This window comes from Lucilia sericata, unplaced genomic scaffold, assembly GCF_015586225.1.
Source record: "Lucilia sericata isolate MDLA Ls3-8-SP2 unplaced genomic scaffold, ASM1558622v1 Contig000438F_arrow, whole genome shotgun sequence".
Taxonomy (NCBI): Eukaryota; Metazoa; Arthropoda; class Insecta; order Diptera; family Calliphoridae; genus Lucilia; species Lucilia sericata.
The window spans coordinates 68639-86063 of record NW_023994453.1 but is presented as its reverse complement, the minus strand read 5'-3'; the positions used below and the strand labels follow the sequence as shown (position 1 = coordinate 86063).

The 17425-nt window shown below is 28.0% G+C and overlaps 1 protein-coding gene and 1 long non-coding RNA gene across 5 annotated transcripts; one reads left to right on the top strand and one right to left on the bottom strand.

Annotated features, from left to right (window-relative positions):
• The first annotated feature begins 513 nt into the window (after positions 1-513).
• On the top strand, positions 514-1860 carry LOC119604857. Its single transcript, XR_005231556.1, has 2 exons — positions 514-706; positions 762-1860. It is a non-coding gene; the product is annotated as an uncharacterized LOC119604857 (long non-coding RNA).
• A 1859-nt stretch (positions 1861-3719) lies between these two features.
• LOC119604853 lies at positions 3720-15757 on the bottom strand. Of its 4 annotated transcripts, none has more exons than XM_037957738.1 (6): positions 15561-15757; positions 13282-13415; positions 12766-13210; positions 6622-9669; positions 5932-6137; positions 3720-5855 (listed from the first exon to the last, which is right to left on the bottom strand). In XM_037957738.1, exons 3-5 carry the CDS (start codon positions 13061-13063, stop codon positions 5932-5934), a joined length of 3552 nt encoding a protein of 1183 aa, XP_037813666.1. In that variant the 5' UTR covers positions 13064-13210; positions 13282-13415; positions 15561-15757; the 3' UTR covers positions 3720-5855. The 4 variants fall into 4 exon arrangements, 3 of the variants coding, with proteins under 3 accessions (XP_037813666.1, XP_037813665.1, XP_037813667.1); XM_037957737.1 differs by having other exon boundaries at positions 5851-5872; XM_037957739.1 differs by lacking the exons at positions 13282-13415; positions 15561-15757 and having other exon boundaries at positions 5851-5872; positions 6622-9494; positions 9572-9669; positions 12766-13025.
• Between the last annotated feature and the right edge of the window lie 1668 nt (positions 15758-17425).

The window sequence follows — 17425 nt, the reverse complement described above, 5'->3', positions numbered from 1 at the left end:
AAACTAAAAAAGCAATTGGAACACAAATTAAGAGGAAATCTCTTAAACGAAATTTTCAAAGGACATTATTTAAATTATTTCGTCCTGAAAATTAAAAACAAAAAATAGATTTGAGTTATTTTAAATGACCTTTAGTATATATATATATATATATATATATATGTATGCATTGCGCATAGTTTGGGGACACAAAAAATTTGATGTTTTTAAAATTGGATTATGTTCTCAGTTCCATAATTGACGCATATATCCCGATATTTCAAATAATTTTCCAATAATTTCCCTATAAATCCATTAATCAACGTTGCGCATTCTTTGGGGGTTTTCATTTGTGTACCGCATACATTGGAGACTTGTCCTCAGAAAATACTCTGTATATACGAAAAGTTGTGATGCCACATGTTTATTACATTTTTGCTGATTTTAACGGCGTTACGTGTTCTGTATTTTGCGCCTATGGAATTCATACAATAAATTTCATAGTAATGCCAATACAATTTTAACTCCATTTATCCCCTGATTTACTGCAAATAAGTGCTTTAAATCGTTTAAATAAAAATAAAACACTACAAAGCAAGACGGAATAACAAAAACATTTTAACACGAAAGCAATTCTTTTAGCAAACTTCAGAAGTAAATGAAAATATTTAAATATCATTTCATTTGTACAATTTGCTTTGAATATTGAATCGAATGGCGAAATATTGTGGGTACATAAGGTTTTAATTTTTTAATACGATTTATAACCTTTGTTTTTATAGGTTTGAAGTCATTTAACATATCTTGATATGCGAACGAAATAAGATTGTTCCAAAGTATATAAGATTCACCATTGTTGTCGTATTGCATTATGAAGCAGTTCATCGGATAAATAAATTCATTCTGTGATTTCAACTAGCTACCAAGTGGCTTCCAAGAACATGGTCTATAGTCTCGACTATGTAATAGACTCTATACTGGACTCGACTACAGACTAGAGGTTACGTTAGATTATACTAGATGTATACTGGACTATAGACAAGACTATATACTATTCAGTAGACTAGATTTCGGACTGGGCCTTACACTAGACTATAAAGAAGACTTTAGACTACTGTATAGACTGGATTGGACCATAGACTACACTATATACTGCACTAGACTAGACATTATACTCTACTAGATAATAGTTAAACTATAGAATGGACTAGACTATAAATTAGAATTTGGATTAATCTATAGACTACAATATAGACTAGTCTATAGGCTGGACTATGGTCTAAACCTTTGAATAGACCATATACTAAAGACTAGACTATATGATACTTGGCTATAGATTAGTCTATATACTTGGCTAGACTATACTATACTATAGACTAGATTAGCCCATAAACTATGCTAAGGATTATACTAAACTAGATAATATACTGGACTAGACTGCACACTACTATAGCCTAGCCTATATAGAGTAGACTAGACTATAGATATTAGACTAAACTACATATTGACTACAGTCTAGCATATTGCCTAAACCATATACAATACTATAGACTAGTCTATACACTGAACTAGACCCTAGACTAGATTATAGATTGTGCTATATACTATGATATAGATAAAACTAGACAATGAATTATACTATAGAATATAATATAAACTGAACTAGACCATTTACTAGATTATAGACTGTGCTAGACTATGAATTATATAATTGAATATACTATAGACTAGAATATTAATTTTTTTTTTTCAATTTAGAATAAAGAACAATTTGAACAATTTATGTCGATTAATCGAATAATATTTGATGGTTGCTTTTTACGAATTTGTTATTAAAGTATTGAATAAAGAATTACATTAATATATTGTATATCTGGGAAACCGTTAGAGTTAGAATCCCTAAACTTGCACAGATAACATAGAAAACTATGTGTACAATTTGGGGGAAATTAAACTATTTCTAGGGGCAATGTTGTATGAATAACTTTGACATCCAGATAAACATTTTGGTAATAAATTTGGTGATTAGCAATAGGGGCACCTCCCATATGAATTAAATATAAAAATTCTTATATCTGAAAAATTATTAGAGATAGAAATCTAAAATTTTGCTTGAGCAAATTTATCTATTTATATATACACAATTTTAACGTACTGACTGACCGATTCATCATCACACAGTCTAAACGGTTGAAGCTCAAGAGTTGAATTTGGACAGCAGATTGGTCTCCCACCAAATAGATAGACTAAAAGAGGATTTTTGGAAATTCGATTGTTTAGGGGGTAAAAACGTGTTAATTCGGTAGCCTTATATCTCATCCCATCATCTTTTAAACCAGTGAAAACTCAACAAATATTTCTGACTCTCTTAACTTATCGAAAAAATTATAAAAATATAAATTTAGTACTTTTTGAATATTTGGACGATTAAGGGGTGAAAATTGTATATATTTTTGAAACATTTTACATAAAAGATTATTTTCACTTGTGCATATGAATATTTTATGATGGGCTCCCACTCCGATATTGCAACTTTTTGGAATAAAATATCAATTACTTCAATAGGTAGAAAATGTACCAAAAGGGGGAAAACGGGAATTTTATTCAAAATCATTGAGCCAATTTTAATAAAATTTGAGAATGGTGTGTTACTTGGAACTCCGGTACAAAGGACTATTTTTTTTAATTTTTCGTTTTTTAGTTGGTACTTTTTGAGTTTTTTTCAACATTGATCCTAGAAACATAAAATTAAGCATGTAGAGCCCGGAGTTAATGATAATCTATAAAAGGAAAATTTTTGATAATTTTTCTTTCTTCAAAAGGTAATTGCTGAGTTTTCTATAATAATGAACCTAGGAGCATACTTTTTGAGTATTTCACAATATTTAACCTAGAAAGGTGAATTAATTTACCGGAGTAAATAAAAACCTATAAAAGGAGACTTTTTCTTACTTCAAAAGATACTTTTTGTGTTTTCTATAATATTGAACCCAGAAACATAAAACTGAGCGTTCTGGGAATTGAGTGAATGAAAATCTACAATGGAGAATTACTTGTACTTATTCGTTTTTAACTTTTACTTTTTGAATTTTCTATAATATTGAACTTAGGAACATGAAATTAAATAAAAGAGGTCTTTTGTTACTTTTTTGAGTTTTCTAAAATATTGAATATATATACACTGATAATCCATACCTACGAAATATATTAGTATAATGCAAAATAATTTTAGAAAAAAATGCGTTTATTTTACGATTTTTTATATTACATAAATATGTTAGTTCATTTAAAAAATGTTATTGCGAATTAAAAAAAAAACAAATTGTTTTATATTTAACTGATACTTCAAAGATTTAATTATTTACTGATATTATTTAAACCTCTTATATTTTAAAACACTTTGAATACAATTTTCAAAATATTATATATACATACTTTTAGTTTAAAATAAATCAACATTTTTATTATCAAATGTTCGCCTTCTAAAATTTATGAAATAAGGTATATAATTTCATGTCAATTTAAAATTACGTTTAATTTAACTCGCTAAAATTACGAAAATAACAACAAAAATCGTAACAAAAAAATTTTATTTTGTAAAATCTAAGAAAATTCTTGTATATTACTAAATAATTTTGTTACGAAAAAAATTCGTTACTGGCGTTAAATAATACATGCCTTAACGAAATTATTTTTTGTAAAATAAAACAAAGTTTTTTAATATATACGAAAAAAAAAATATTACGACAGGTTTTCGTACTTTCGTAAAATTAGAAACACGATTTCCTCATTTGGTTTTGTATTATTTTTGCTTTTGAGCACATCATGTTCATTAACTCAAATGTACGCAGCTAGAAAAGCAAACAATTGGAGCAAAACTGAAAATTGTCGAGCGATGGTTTCCTGATGGGTTTGCTAATTAGAAAAACATTTTTGAGAAAAATTAAAAGAAGACTTAGGTTTAAGTTTTTGTAGATGCCTATGTGGAATACAGTAGTAATAAAAACAAAAACAAAATTAAAACAAAAAAATTAGTGTCACCGAAAGATACATATTCGGTAGAATTGTATACCGATATCGTTATTAATTCATGAGTTTTTTACGATTAATTGATTTTCGGAAGTGGTATCTTCTGAAACATACACACTGACGGACATTTGAAAACAAACCTTCCAACGAAAAATACTAAAAAAGGACAGATAAGCTGTATTTACTATTTAATAATTTTTTATTGTATTTTTATATGACCTCAACATTGTTTCATAAAATGGTTAATGAATTATTACTTAATTGATCTTACTTTTTTGATCTTACCTTTTGAACAGTTTATTGGAATACGGTAATATTCGTAATTACAATAAATTAAATTAAAATTTTTTCAGGATAACAAATTGTTTATTAAAATATTTCTGTTTCAAGAGTAAATTAATGTTTAAAAAATCAATCATTAAAAAAATTAATTCATATTTTAAGAAAACATAAAATTAGAAAGATAAAGCTTTTTGTAAACTAAAGCCTTTCAGACTTGGATTACTATTGTGTATTCTTATTATAAAACAATTAGGGACCGTAACAGTTATGACTTCGGTAAAATACAGTGCCGGCAAAATAATAGAAAACAAATTTTTTCATTAGAAATTCTATTTTCTGCCAAACTATATGGTAGAATTTGATGATCAATATCTCAAATGATAGCTATTTATGTATACTTTCTTTTGCTACTCAGATATTATAGCTTTTTGGACTCGGGAAATTTTTATTTAAATTTAACTCAAATAGGCCTTGGAAAAAATAATAGAAACATGTTATTATAATGCATTTGGTATGGAACAAAATATTTAAAAAATATTTGTTTTTCATTTCTTTTAGCGAAGAATTGCGGCTTGAAAATTTGCCATATATAGATATCGAAAACTTACCAATTTTCAGAGAAAATGTTGGCCAATTTTACACTACGTAACAATTCAAACACTTTAGAACGAATAAAAATGAACTTTATATAATGGCATTTTAATAAAAAGTTTAAAATATGCTAAAATAAGTTAAATTTAATACAAAAAAGGCAAATAAGTATCGAAAATTCTTAACGAATCAAAATGTCATAGGGGACTAAATATTGGAAATTAATATCAATATAGAAACCATTTTTTATATGGTATAAAATCCGACAAACAAAATTTTTTCATTCCTTTTTTATAAAAAAAGGCTTATTATATTAGACTTCTAAAAAATATAATCAAATGAAAACTTTTTCAAATATTTTGGTTTTATATTGATTTTAAATTTTAATATAATAGAATATATCGTTTCTAAGATGATATTAATCCCAAATTCTAAACCATCTATTGCGTTATTATTTGTTTTGAATTTTCGATGCTTATTGGACTTTTTGTATTTAATTTTACTTATTTTAGCATATTTTTGACATTTCATCAAAATACCTTGATGTTTAATTTAATTTTTACCCATTCTAATGTGTTCGAATTGTTAAGTAGTGCAGGTTCCAGATACACAATAAAATGCTCATAAAACCAACTTAAATACGAAAAAATTAAGCAAAAAGTCTATTTAACTTTCAGAAATACATTTCTATTGAAAAAATTTAAAAAGAAATATTTTTTAAATATTTTCTTACATAACCAATTCATTACAATAACTTGTTTCTATTATTATTCCCAACGCCTATTTCAGTTAAATTTTAATTATTTAATTTAATTAAATTTTAAATGTTAATTATTGTATTTAATTGTATAATATAAATATATAAATATTAAATCACGAATTTTGGAATATTTTTGTTGTAGAACAACATTGATTCTTTATTACTCCTCCATACAAACAGGTAATCGGTCAATGATTTTAGTATTTTTGGAACGCTGTATGAAAAAAATGTCTGTAATAAGAAAATATGTTTTTGAAGAAGTTCATATTTTATACAATAAATGTTCATACTTATTTGTATCTCCTCTGATTATCGATCCACGTTTTAATTTGTGCAGGAGTTCTATTTTTTAGGACAGGACATTTGATAATAGCATGAAGACACTCTGTAAGGCTAGGAAGTTTTTCCAAATCTCTCAAACATCCAAAACAGGAATTAATTGCGTCCCTTTCCTCTTGAGACCATCGGGAACGTTTGGTTGTTCCAAAAGGTGATGCTTGAAAATAAAGTTTAATTAATTATTAATGTTATGAATAAATTTTTTCTTAAAATTATATTTTATTATTATTTAATAAAATGTTTATATTGTATCTTAACACAAATTATTTTAGTTAAATTTTATAATTTTAATTCTATAATTTTCTAATTTAATCAATATCTACACTGAAAAAATTCCATGCTTAACATTACGAAAATAAATTTCGTAACAACTTATTAAAAAAATACTTCGTAAATTTCACAATTTTTATTCTAAAATTACAAAAATATTTTCAAACTACAAAAATAATTTCTTCGTAAAATAAACAAATTATTTCTAAAATTATATAAAATAATTTTGCATTATACTAAAATATTTCGTACAATTTCGTATATATAACGAAACAATTTCGTGGTGTAAAACAACGAAGCCTTTCGTACAATGTACGACATTTTTCGTATATATTAGGCATGGATTATTTTCAGTGTACGTAAATACTTACTACTTCTTCTTTTCTTCTTCTTCTTCTTAGGTACTTCTTCTGACATACTACTCTCGTCTGAAGCTTCGGATTTATTAGAATCTATATAACTATTTGAGTTAAATTCAGTTCTTGTCTCAAGCTCCCCCTCCTCGTCAACCATATTTTCAAACACTTCATCACCCTCTTCATTTTCTTCTCCAATGGCGTTCATCAATAACTTAGAAACACATGTTATTTCCGATACTGGAACTGACATTCTATAAAAATTTTTGTGGATATCTTTATGATGTCCCATGAAATTGGCTAATCTGTCTACAGAAGCTTCTTCTACATTTAGCAGGGATGTATGTGTTGCTATATGTTTTCGTAATGTGGTACCTCTTAAACTTTCTGGTATCCTTGCGCCACATTCCATTGAAAATTGTTTTAAAAGTGGACAAGCCCGAAAATATTCCTTGGATAAAGTTGATGTGCTCCTTTTACAAAAAATGTATTCATTGCTAGAAGTTATCCCTGCAGCCTCTCTATGTTTTATTATCTCTTCAATGGCTTGAACACATAGCGGGTTTAACAACACACTCACCGTTCTTCCCAACTTCCCTCTGATGGAAATTCGAACAAATTGTTTAGCAAAATCTAGAGATTCTTCTGATATAGTCTTTAAAATATCTTCTTCTATATTTCCAGTTATACCTTCTTTATTTTTATAATTAGAGAGTGTCAATCGCTCGATTTCACCCGCTCTTCTCCTATTGAAGATTTGAATAAAAATCAGAGTAGATTTAACTAGCTCCATCCACGATTGGTACGAAAATTTTTTTTCCAAAACTTTAATTTCTTCAATTATTTTATTTTTCAAGTATAAATATAATTTCTTTATATCTTCTCTGGAGGGCAAAACAGTTTTTTTATTTCGTTTTTGGTTTGCCTGATCCTCACATGCCTTTTTGTTTATAAGGGTGGGTATTTCTTCCTCCCACAAAAGTAAAAAATCGTCCAAATCCTTTTTTAAATCTTCATCCTGTATTTTTATTAACTCTGTCCTTTGCTTGTATCCACATTTTTTTATTAGTGAGGTTAAGTGCTGTGCTACCGCAGGAGTTTTAAACCACATTAAGCTATTATCCCAATTAGCTACTTTTCGCAAAGCTTTTATACAAGCGTCGAAGAATTGCGGCTTGAAAATTTGCTTTAGTTCATTTATATCAGGGCAAAACTCATTAATGGCTATTTTAAAGCGACCTAATAATCGCAAGTGCGAACGTACCATGTCATGTTGATGAGTTAAAGTATATTTTTCCGCTAATTTATTTCCAAACTTAATTATAAGATCATCATACCGGATGACTCTAGTAATTTTATCATCTCTTAGAATTGGGAAAATTTTGGTTTTTAGTATTTCGTTTGCTCCTTCATGTATATATTGTGTAAGTCTTCTACCAGCAATTAAATTTGTTCGATCATTTTTACTAAAAACTCCACATTTACGTAAATGTAATCTTAAAGTTTTTTTAGAATAAAAACCTTTGCACTTTTTGCAACAAACGTAATCATTGGCTTCGTTATTTACTTTAGACTGCTGCTGCCTGGTACAAATAAGTATACCAGTATTTAGCGATTTTGTTGTGTTATGTAAATAATCCCCATCTTTTCGCAATTGATCTATTAACTTCACGCGCTCTCTGTTTTTTTTTGGTAAATGTAAAATCGCCTTTACTTGTTTTTCTGACTTATGTTTATGTATAAGATGCCTTGCTAATTTTGTTTGTAATGTCTTACAAAAGATACAAAAATGTTTTTTAGACTTGCTGCTAACCGGAATATTTACGCTAGAAATGTGTAAAGGTGACGTTATCTCTTGCACACTTTTTTCCGTTTCCTGCATAGGCGTGTTATTAAAATTTAAGCTTTCAATTGTATTATCATTTGTTGTGTCAGGCAAATATTCAGACAAGCTCTCATTTGTTACAAACGCACACTCTTTAGATATGTTATGTATTTCAACGCTACTATCAATACTATTTGAGACGTTTACTGTATAATTTTGTTTAAAACTGCTTATTTCAGCGCTATTGTAAGAATTTGTTTCAATAAGTAGGCTTGAATTTAACGTATAGTCTGAAACTGGAATACTTTCGTTGGACTTTGCTATTGTACTCCCATTTGTAGAATCAGCAAAACATTCATTTAAGCTTTCGGAGAAGTTATTTATTTCGGTACTATTATGAGCTATGTCAAATTCTATATATGTATTTGAGGGGTTTGGTGTTATATTTTCATTAGAGGCATTAGATAATTTAGTCCTGTTGTGTCCTGTTGTTTTAAAACCTTCGTTATTCGAAACAGATATAGACGATTTTTTACGACTGATTTTATATTGGAGCTTTGGAGATTTTTCAGTAGGTGTAATTGATGATCGTGACTTTTTACGATTTAAAGTTTTAGAAATTCTTTTAATTTTCTTTTTATTTGTTTCGGAAATTAAAGGAAACGGTTCAGAACGTACATCATAACTTGGTTTTGTTTCATGTAGTATAATTGGAGATTTATTAAATGATTTCGATGTAATTGCTGGCAGTTTTTTTAAACGAACTATTGGTTGATCTGAAACTATAATACTTTGGTTGCAATTAACATTTGTTCTCCCATTTGTTAAATCTGGTGTTATATTTTCATCAGAGGCATTAGGTAAATTGGCGCTGTTGTGGGAATCTGTTTGAAAACATGAACCTTCAATAAATGTGATATCTGAAGATATATTTTCAACTTTGTTGACTGGAATTTTCTTTTGAATTGTATCGGAAACCTTATTTATAGATTCGTTACTCGATATAGAAGATTTTTCAGTAGGTGTAATTGACGATCGTGACTTATATGATGAAGTATATTTCCTATTTAGAGTTTTAGAAATTCTCTTTGTTTTCTTTTTACTTGTTTTAGAAATTGAAGATACCGGTTTAGAACTTACATCATAACTATTTTTGGTTTCATGTGGTACAATTGAAGATTTATAAAACGAATTTGATGAAATTGCAGGTAACTTTTTTAAATGAACTATTGGAAGATCTGTGTATAAAATAGATTTAAAAATAATAGACAAATATATGTATATCATGATGAAATGATTCTCTTTGTTCTTATAAAACATTAGAAGCCATATTCACAATCCATAAATATTTTCTATGTAAAAAAATACATATTAATTTTATGAGGTTTGTGTAAAATCCATGTAAAAAAAATATATTAATATAATCTGTATGAGATATGAAAATCAACATCTTTTGTTTTTTCCATGCGTTTATTTAAATTTTCTATAATATTGAACCAAGAAACGCAAAATTAAACACGTTCATTCAACTGTTACTTTTACGATTTTCTGAATTATATAACCTAGAAATGTGATTTTTATTAGTCGGCAACTAATTCTTTGTATAAATACGAAGTTTAAAGTTTTCCAAAATCTCCAAATTCATTAATTACAGTTTCGATTTTCGTGGTTCAAAATTCATAGTTTTAAGGATTTTTTTGATATCGTATATTTTCTAACCTATTTAGCTGGTTTTAATAATCTATATATATAAAAGAGTAGCGTTACTGACTGACTGATTCATCATCGCACAGCCCAAACGACTAAACCTAGAATCATGAAATTTTGACCATAGATGTCTTTTTGGATATGTAGATCCACTAAGGAGGGATTTTTGGATATTTTTATATTTGGGGGTAAAAAAGGGGAAAAACGGGTAAAACTGGTTTTCGAGAAAAATTTTAAATGTATCTGTATCTACTCTTAAAAAGAGCAGATGGGTGTCTGGTACTTTTTCGAAATTGGTACTTTTAAGGGGTGAAAATGTGTAACAAAGGTAATTTTGGTACATTTTTTGGCCCTTTATAACTTTTTAACAAATAAACATAATTAAATTTTTGTAAATATTTTGGATACATCTTTCAAAATTAGGAGACACCTGTTTCGTACTTTTTTAAAATTCAGTCCTTTTTGGGTGTAAAAGGGAGAAAACTGTATTTTGGTACTTTTTTCTAGCACATTAAAACTTTTTCGATTTATTGTTAGTTATTGATTTATTAATGTAATTATGAACTATCACTGCAATATATTTAAAAAATACTTTTGCTATTTCACTGAGGAGAAAAAAGTACCAAAAAGGGGAAAAATGGAAAGTATAGATTTATTCAAACTAATTGGCAAATTGGACACTTTTATAAAATTTGAAAAAATTTTAATTTACTCACAATAAATAACCTATTGGTGTACTACTTTGGAATTCTGGTATTAAGACCTATGTAGGGTCCAAATTCGAGTAAATATTTTGGTATTTTTGAAAACATAATATTTCTTGAGCGAATTAATGAAAATTTATATCGTTTCGAAATAGGGGAAAATGGTACACTTTTTATTAGTACATAAAGAAAGAAATTATTCGACTATTTCATCGTTCTAATCGTAAGAAAGGGAAATTTTTTCGTTCCTCAAATGGTACTTTTTGCATTATATTTAATATTGAAATAGAAAAACATATAATAATAAAAACTTTGTTTTTATTTTTGTATTTAATTTTGATTGGGTAGCGAAGCACCCAGGGTACGCTAGTAGAACATAAAGGGAGCTTCGCTTCCCTAGTCGAAATGAAATTAAAAATTTAGATTATAAAAATAAGTATGTAAAAACAAAAACTGTAAAATAAAGAAACAAAACACCATCAGATATATAATGCACTCTCCTCTCTATTTTCAATAAGCTGTGTTGTTTACTTTTTTGTTTTGTTTCTTGCTTTGTTTGTTTTTTACTTCAAGCATACGTGTGACTTTTGTTTCTATGTATTAGTAACAACTTTAAACGCTTATAACTCCCAAAAAATCTGAACCGATCTTATTAATATATATATTGTGCACATCTGCGAACAAATACCTTTAAATTTATATATTTTTTGCCAAGATCGGATATATACTATAAGAGTAAAAGGGGTCACAAAAATCGCCTTGCCTATTAATTATATAGATTAGTCTCTAATTAATACATATGTGTTAGTTTGACAATAATTTGTTAAAAATATAGTTTTAACATAAGGATAATTATATCAAAAAGTCCTTTAGTCAAGAAATAAATGAAAATTGCCAAATTTCAATTTTGCAATTTTATCAATAACCGAATTTTATATCAATAACCGATTAAGAAAAACTTATTATTTAACAGTAAAATTACTGTATACTTATTGAAATATTAATTCAATATTTTTATAATAAATTTTCTTTCTGTATTAATTCCTTAATTACTTTTCTATAATGAAGAATATTTATTGGATGATTTTTATAACAATACTTTAGAAACGTTGTAATAAGTTATTCTGATTTACCTACTTCTAGAATGGGTTCATGCAGAAACATTACTGAAAAGAAATCTTGAAAATATTGACATCGCCTTTACTTCTACATCCAGTTTTGGGGAACAGTGTTATGTTTCTAAAGTATTTCTAATAAGTTCTTCAGCTACATAGTTATACACTAGTTCATTGGAACGTATGAATTCTGGAACTAGTTAATAAATCTCAAAAACATAAATTAAATTAAATTAACTTAATTTCTTTATATTTCACATGAAAATAAAAAATTTGTAATATTTGAGAAAAAACTTAATTAACAAACTTTAATAGAACTGAATATAAAGAAGTGGAAAATTATAATTTTGTTTGTTATAGGAAGAAAAATATTGTAGAAAAGAAATAATATTATTAAAAAACATTCACTTTCCTTTTATTCGATTAACCGAATAATTTTGAATTATCCGATTATTAACCGGCCAATTTAAAATCTGAAATAATTATTTGTCGAATAAACCGAATAAGACAAAAACCGTAATAATTGAATGCTCTAATATATACCATGTCAAATCTAATACTTATTGAAAAAATCTTAAAAAATATGAATTTTTAACCTCGACTAAATCCAAACCGTAACGAATTTGGATATTTTGGAGAACTAAAAATTTCGTATGCATGTGAAAAATGTATGTACCGAATTTCGTCGAAATAGGAGATGTACAAGTTTAAAATCATAATTTTAGTTTCTAAATTTTATGAAATTGCCTTATATTAATGAGAATCATTTCATTGTAATATAACATAATGTACGCATGTATGTATTTACCATTTTCTGCAGCCGATCTGTCTTTTTGTATTTTATTAATTTTAGGTAAATATGTTTGTACTTTAATCGGAGAATTACTAGAAATTAGAGTTGACTTATTTGTTTTTTCATCCACATTTTTAGTTGATACTGTGATTTTCGCAGAAGACAATTTTGTGGTAAATTTTGAAATTGACGACGGAGATGGATTTAATGTCTTATTTTTAAAAGAGGTAACAATAGAAGAAGCAACAGATGTAGTAATAGAATGTGAGTCGAACTTTTGTTCTTTAATTTTATTTTCCATTTTTTGTTCCATATTTTTGTTAACGACTTTTTTTAAAAAGGACGATGAAATGTTTCGATGTTTAAATATATATAAGGATAATTTCTATAAACTATGAATTTTTTCACCTTATAAGAGTAGTTACTTTTTTCAATTAAGTTAAGTATAAAGTCTTATCGGCTAAAAAATTAAACATTAACTTAATTATAGAAATATATAATTATAAATATACATATATAAGTTTCACTTACTGCGTGTTGACATGACCAAAGCAAAGTATTTCCCAAATTTAGTCATCTCACAATTAGCTTAGGCCTAAAAATCTGGACAACGAAAACAGGTTACATTCCCAAAAGCGTTTTATTATTGTTGTTTCTGCATTTGTCTAGAAAAAATAATAATAATATCAAAAACCGTAAAGAATATAAACTATAGTCGGACGTGGCCGACCATATGATACCCTACACCAATTGCGAATATTGAATGTGATTAATTTTCAATTATAAAGCATTTATGCTGAATTTTACATAGGTTCTAATTAATGTCTGTTCATGTACGGTTGTATGCTGACTAGGAGGCATGTGGACATTTAAGTCATTTTCTGAAGGGGCCTTTGTATGAGGCCCGATCATTACGAAAATCGACATTGTTATTTATAATTATAGAAAACTTAATTATGCTGATTTTTAGATAAATAGTGGTATATTAGACGTAGTTAAAAGATAAAAGCCCAAATCGGAAGGTCCGGTTGTGTGGCTAGGGCAGAAGTTGAGCCGATCCGTATAAAATTTATGTTTATATAAAACTTATTTGTGCCAAATTTCATCGTGGTACTAGTGTTTATAAGTGAGTTGTGGGCATTCAAGTCATTTTCAGAAGGGGACTTTGTATAGGGGATAGGGTCAAATGAGGCCCGAAAATCGACAGTGTTATTTATAATTATAGAAAACTTAATTATGCTGATTTTTAGATAAATAGTGGTATATTAGACGTAGTTAAAAGATAAAAAGCCCAAATCGGAAGGTCCGGTTGTGTGGCTAGGGCAGAAGTTGAGCCGATCCGTATAAAATTTATGTTTATATAAAACTTATTTGTGCCAAAATTCATCGTGATACTAGTGTTTATAAGTGAGTTGTGGGCATTCAAGTCATTTTCAGAAGGGGACTTTGTATAGGGGATAGGGTCAAATGAGGCCCGAAAATCGACAGTGTTATTTATAATATCAAACTTAATTATACTGATTTTTGGAAATATAGTAGTATATTTGACGTAGTTATGAGCTAAAAGGCCCAAATCGGTTGGGGTCTGGTTGTATGTGAGCTAGAGAAAAATTTGGTCCGATCCTTATAAAATTAATGTCGGGATTTATGTTTATAAAAAACTTTTTTGTTCCAAATTTCATGGTGATACTAGTATTTATAAGTGAATTTTGGACATTCAACTCATTTTCTAAAGGGGGCTTTGTATGGGGGCTAGGGTTAAATGAGGCCCGATCATGGCGAAAATTGACAGTGTTATTTATGATTATATCAAACTTAGTTGTGCCAATTTTTGGAAAGACAGTATTATATTCATCGTAGTTATGAGCTAAAAGGCCCAAATCGGTAGGTCCGGTTGTATGCGGGCTATGGTAAAAATTGGTCCGATCCTGATAAAATTTATTGTCGGTATTTATGTTTATATAAAACTTATTTGTGGCAAATTTCATCGTGATACTACTGTTTATAAATGAATTGCGGACGTTCAAATCATTTCCTGAAGGGGGCTTTGTATGAGGGCTAGGGTCAAATGATGCCCGATCATGACGACAATTTACAGTGTTCTTTAGGATTACACCAACCTTAGATGTGCCAATTTTTGGGAAGATAGTAGTATATTTGACGTAGTTATAAGCTAAAAGGCCAATATCGGAAGGTCCGGTTATATGGGGGCTTGGGCCGATCCTTATAAAATTTGTTGTCGGAATTAATGTTTATATAACTTATTTGTGCCAAATTTCATCGTGATACTAGTGTTTATAAGTGGGACATTCAAGTCATTTTCTGAGGAGGACTTTGTAGGGGGGCTAGGGTCAAATAATGCCCAATCTTTATGAAAATCGCTATAGTTATTAAGACTTATATAAGACAAAGTTTTGCCAATTTTTATAGAGATAGTAGATCATTTAACATAATAAGGTCAAAAGCCCTATTCGAGGGGTCCGGTAGTATGGGGGTTAGGTGAAATAATGGACCGATTGCAACCATTTTCACTAGCGTTCGTCCTTGGACCAAAAGAAGCGCACGTTCCAAATTTCATCGCACAAGGTTTACATGGACACACAGACAGACAGACGGATATAGCTTAATCGACTCAGGAAGTGATTCTGAGCAGATTGGTATACTTTAATGCCAGTATACCAATATTTTTGGGTGTTACAAACATCAGCACAAACGCATAACTATAGTGGTGTAGGGTATAATAAATGGTTTGCTTCTAGTTCAGCTAAAAGTTTAAATTTCATTGTAATTAAAATTGTTGTACAACTTACCAAAAACTGGACTTCACCCAAACGTTAAAAAACTTAAATACTTCAAAAAGAATTAAACGATAAACAGCACAAGTTCAGCAATTTTATGTTTTTTATATATTGTGTTTATATCCTAATATATTTTTCACAGATTATCACCACTAAATACAATGCACAAATTTGTGGTACAATGATGTTTTAGAAATACCGTTATAATAACCGCTTGGGTATTGCTAAAAAATAATCAGTATTCTTAAGTAATTGGTATTTAAAAATCAAAAGAGGGGTGCCATACTATGTTTTTTCATAATCAATATAAGCAAAAAAAGCTTGTATAAACATAGATGACATGAATATTAAAATATATACATATTTTTTGGTTTATATTTATAATATATTTAACTCTCCATATATAACTCTCCAATCTTGAAAAAAATTTATCACTTATAAAGCGTTCAATTCTATAATTTGTGGTATATGTCTTTTGGGCAACAAATTTTTGGTTTTGGAGTTATAGAATTTTAAAGTTTATACATGTATACGCAATTTTTTCTATATTCATCAACCGATTCTAACAATGTATATATCATCAGAAAGAGCTTTAGAATACCTTTTCAACGATATATAATATGACCTCATTTAATAACTCAATGAAGACCAATCGCACAAAAAGTATTTTTTATATAAAATTTTGTGATAAAAGTGCCGTTTTTCACAAATCCATCGAAATAACGGTACCGATAAATATAAAACAAATTGTAGAAAAGATTTCAAGCATTCTTTTGATGTATAGATATACACGTATATCTTAATAAATGGGGATGATATTGTTGTTTAAAAGGGTAAAGTATATAAAATTAATGTTTTTTTATTCGATATTAGTTAATTGTTGTTGTTTTTTTTAGAGGAACAAAGTTCATACCAGACTATAAATTATTGAAAAGTACATCGAAATACCTTTCCAACGATGTATAATATTAAGGATTAAAATCTTATATTATGTCTCAAAACAATAACATTCTACAAAAAAGTGAAAAATCGCGCGAAATTTTTAAAATAATTTTTTACACACAATACTCATAGAAGTCATACACTATTTACTTATTTTCCTAATTGCAAAAAGTCGACTTTTCATAAAATGCAGAGTCGACTTTCATAATTTGCAAAATTAAAAGTTATTAATTTTGCATAAATAATACCATAATACTTACAGAAATCATACCGAATAAAACACTCCATTTACTTATTTTTCTAATTTTTTCTCTTTAAAATTTTGTTAATTTTTTAAATGCATTTTGTGGTAACAACACCGTAGTGTTTTACTAAATCATATGTATAGACTTATTCTGATACTACAACACATGAAAACAATGATGTCCCTGATTGTAATCGGGGAAATGAAATTACCCCATGTCTATATTAGACAATTATTTATCACGGCACTTGACAAAACGTCGGCAGAAAAATTTTCAATTTTTTTTTTATGTTAATGAATAGGGGTAACAAAATGCTGATATTATCACGACAACTCACAGATAATTTTGCTGAAATAATGCTATATTTTATTAAAACAAATAAAATTAAATGCAAATTTTGTAAATAAACACTAATTTCACTAAAACTTATGTTAAAAATCAAATTTAATTGCACAAAAACAAAATTCTAAACAAATTTTACAATAAAATGACGTTTGTTATCAAGACAACGTTGTCTAAACAATTGTTTAGACAACACTGTCATAACGACGTTATAACGCTAATAAATACCGTCTGTACCTGCTAATTTTTTATCATGATAACAATTTGACGTTTAGCATAATAAATATTTGTCTTACATAGACACGGGGTTAGGCATATCTATATATATAAAATTGAATGCGACGTGCC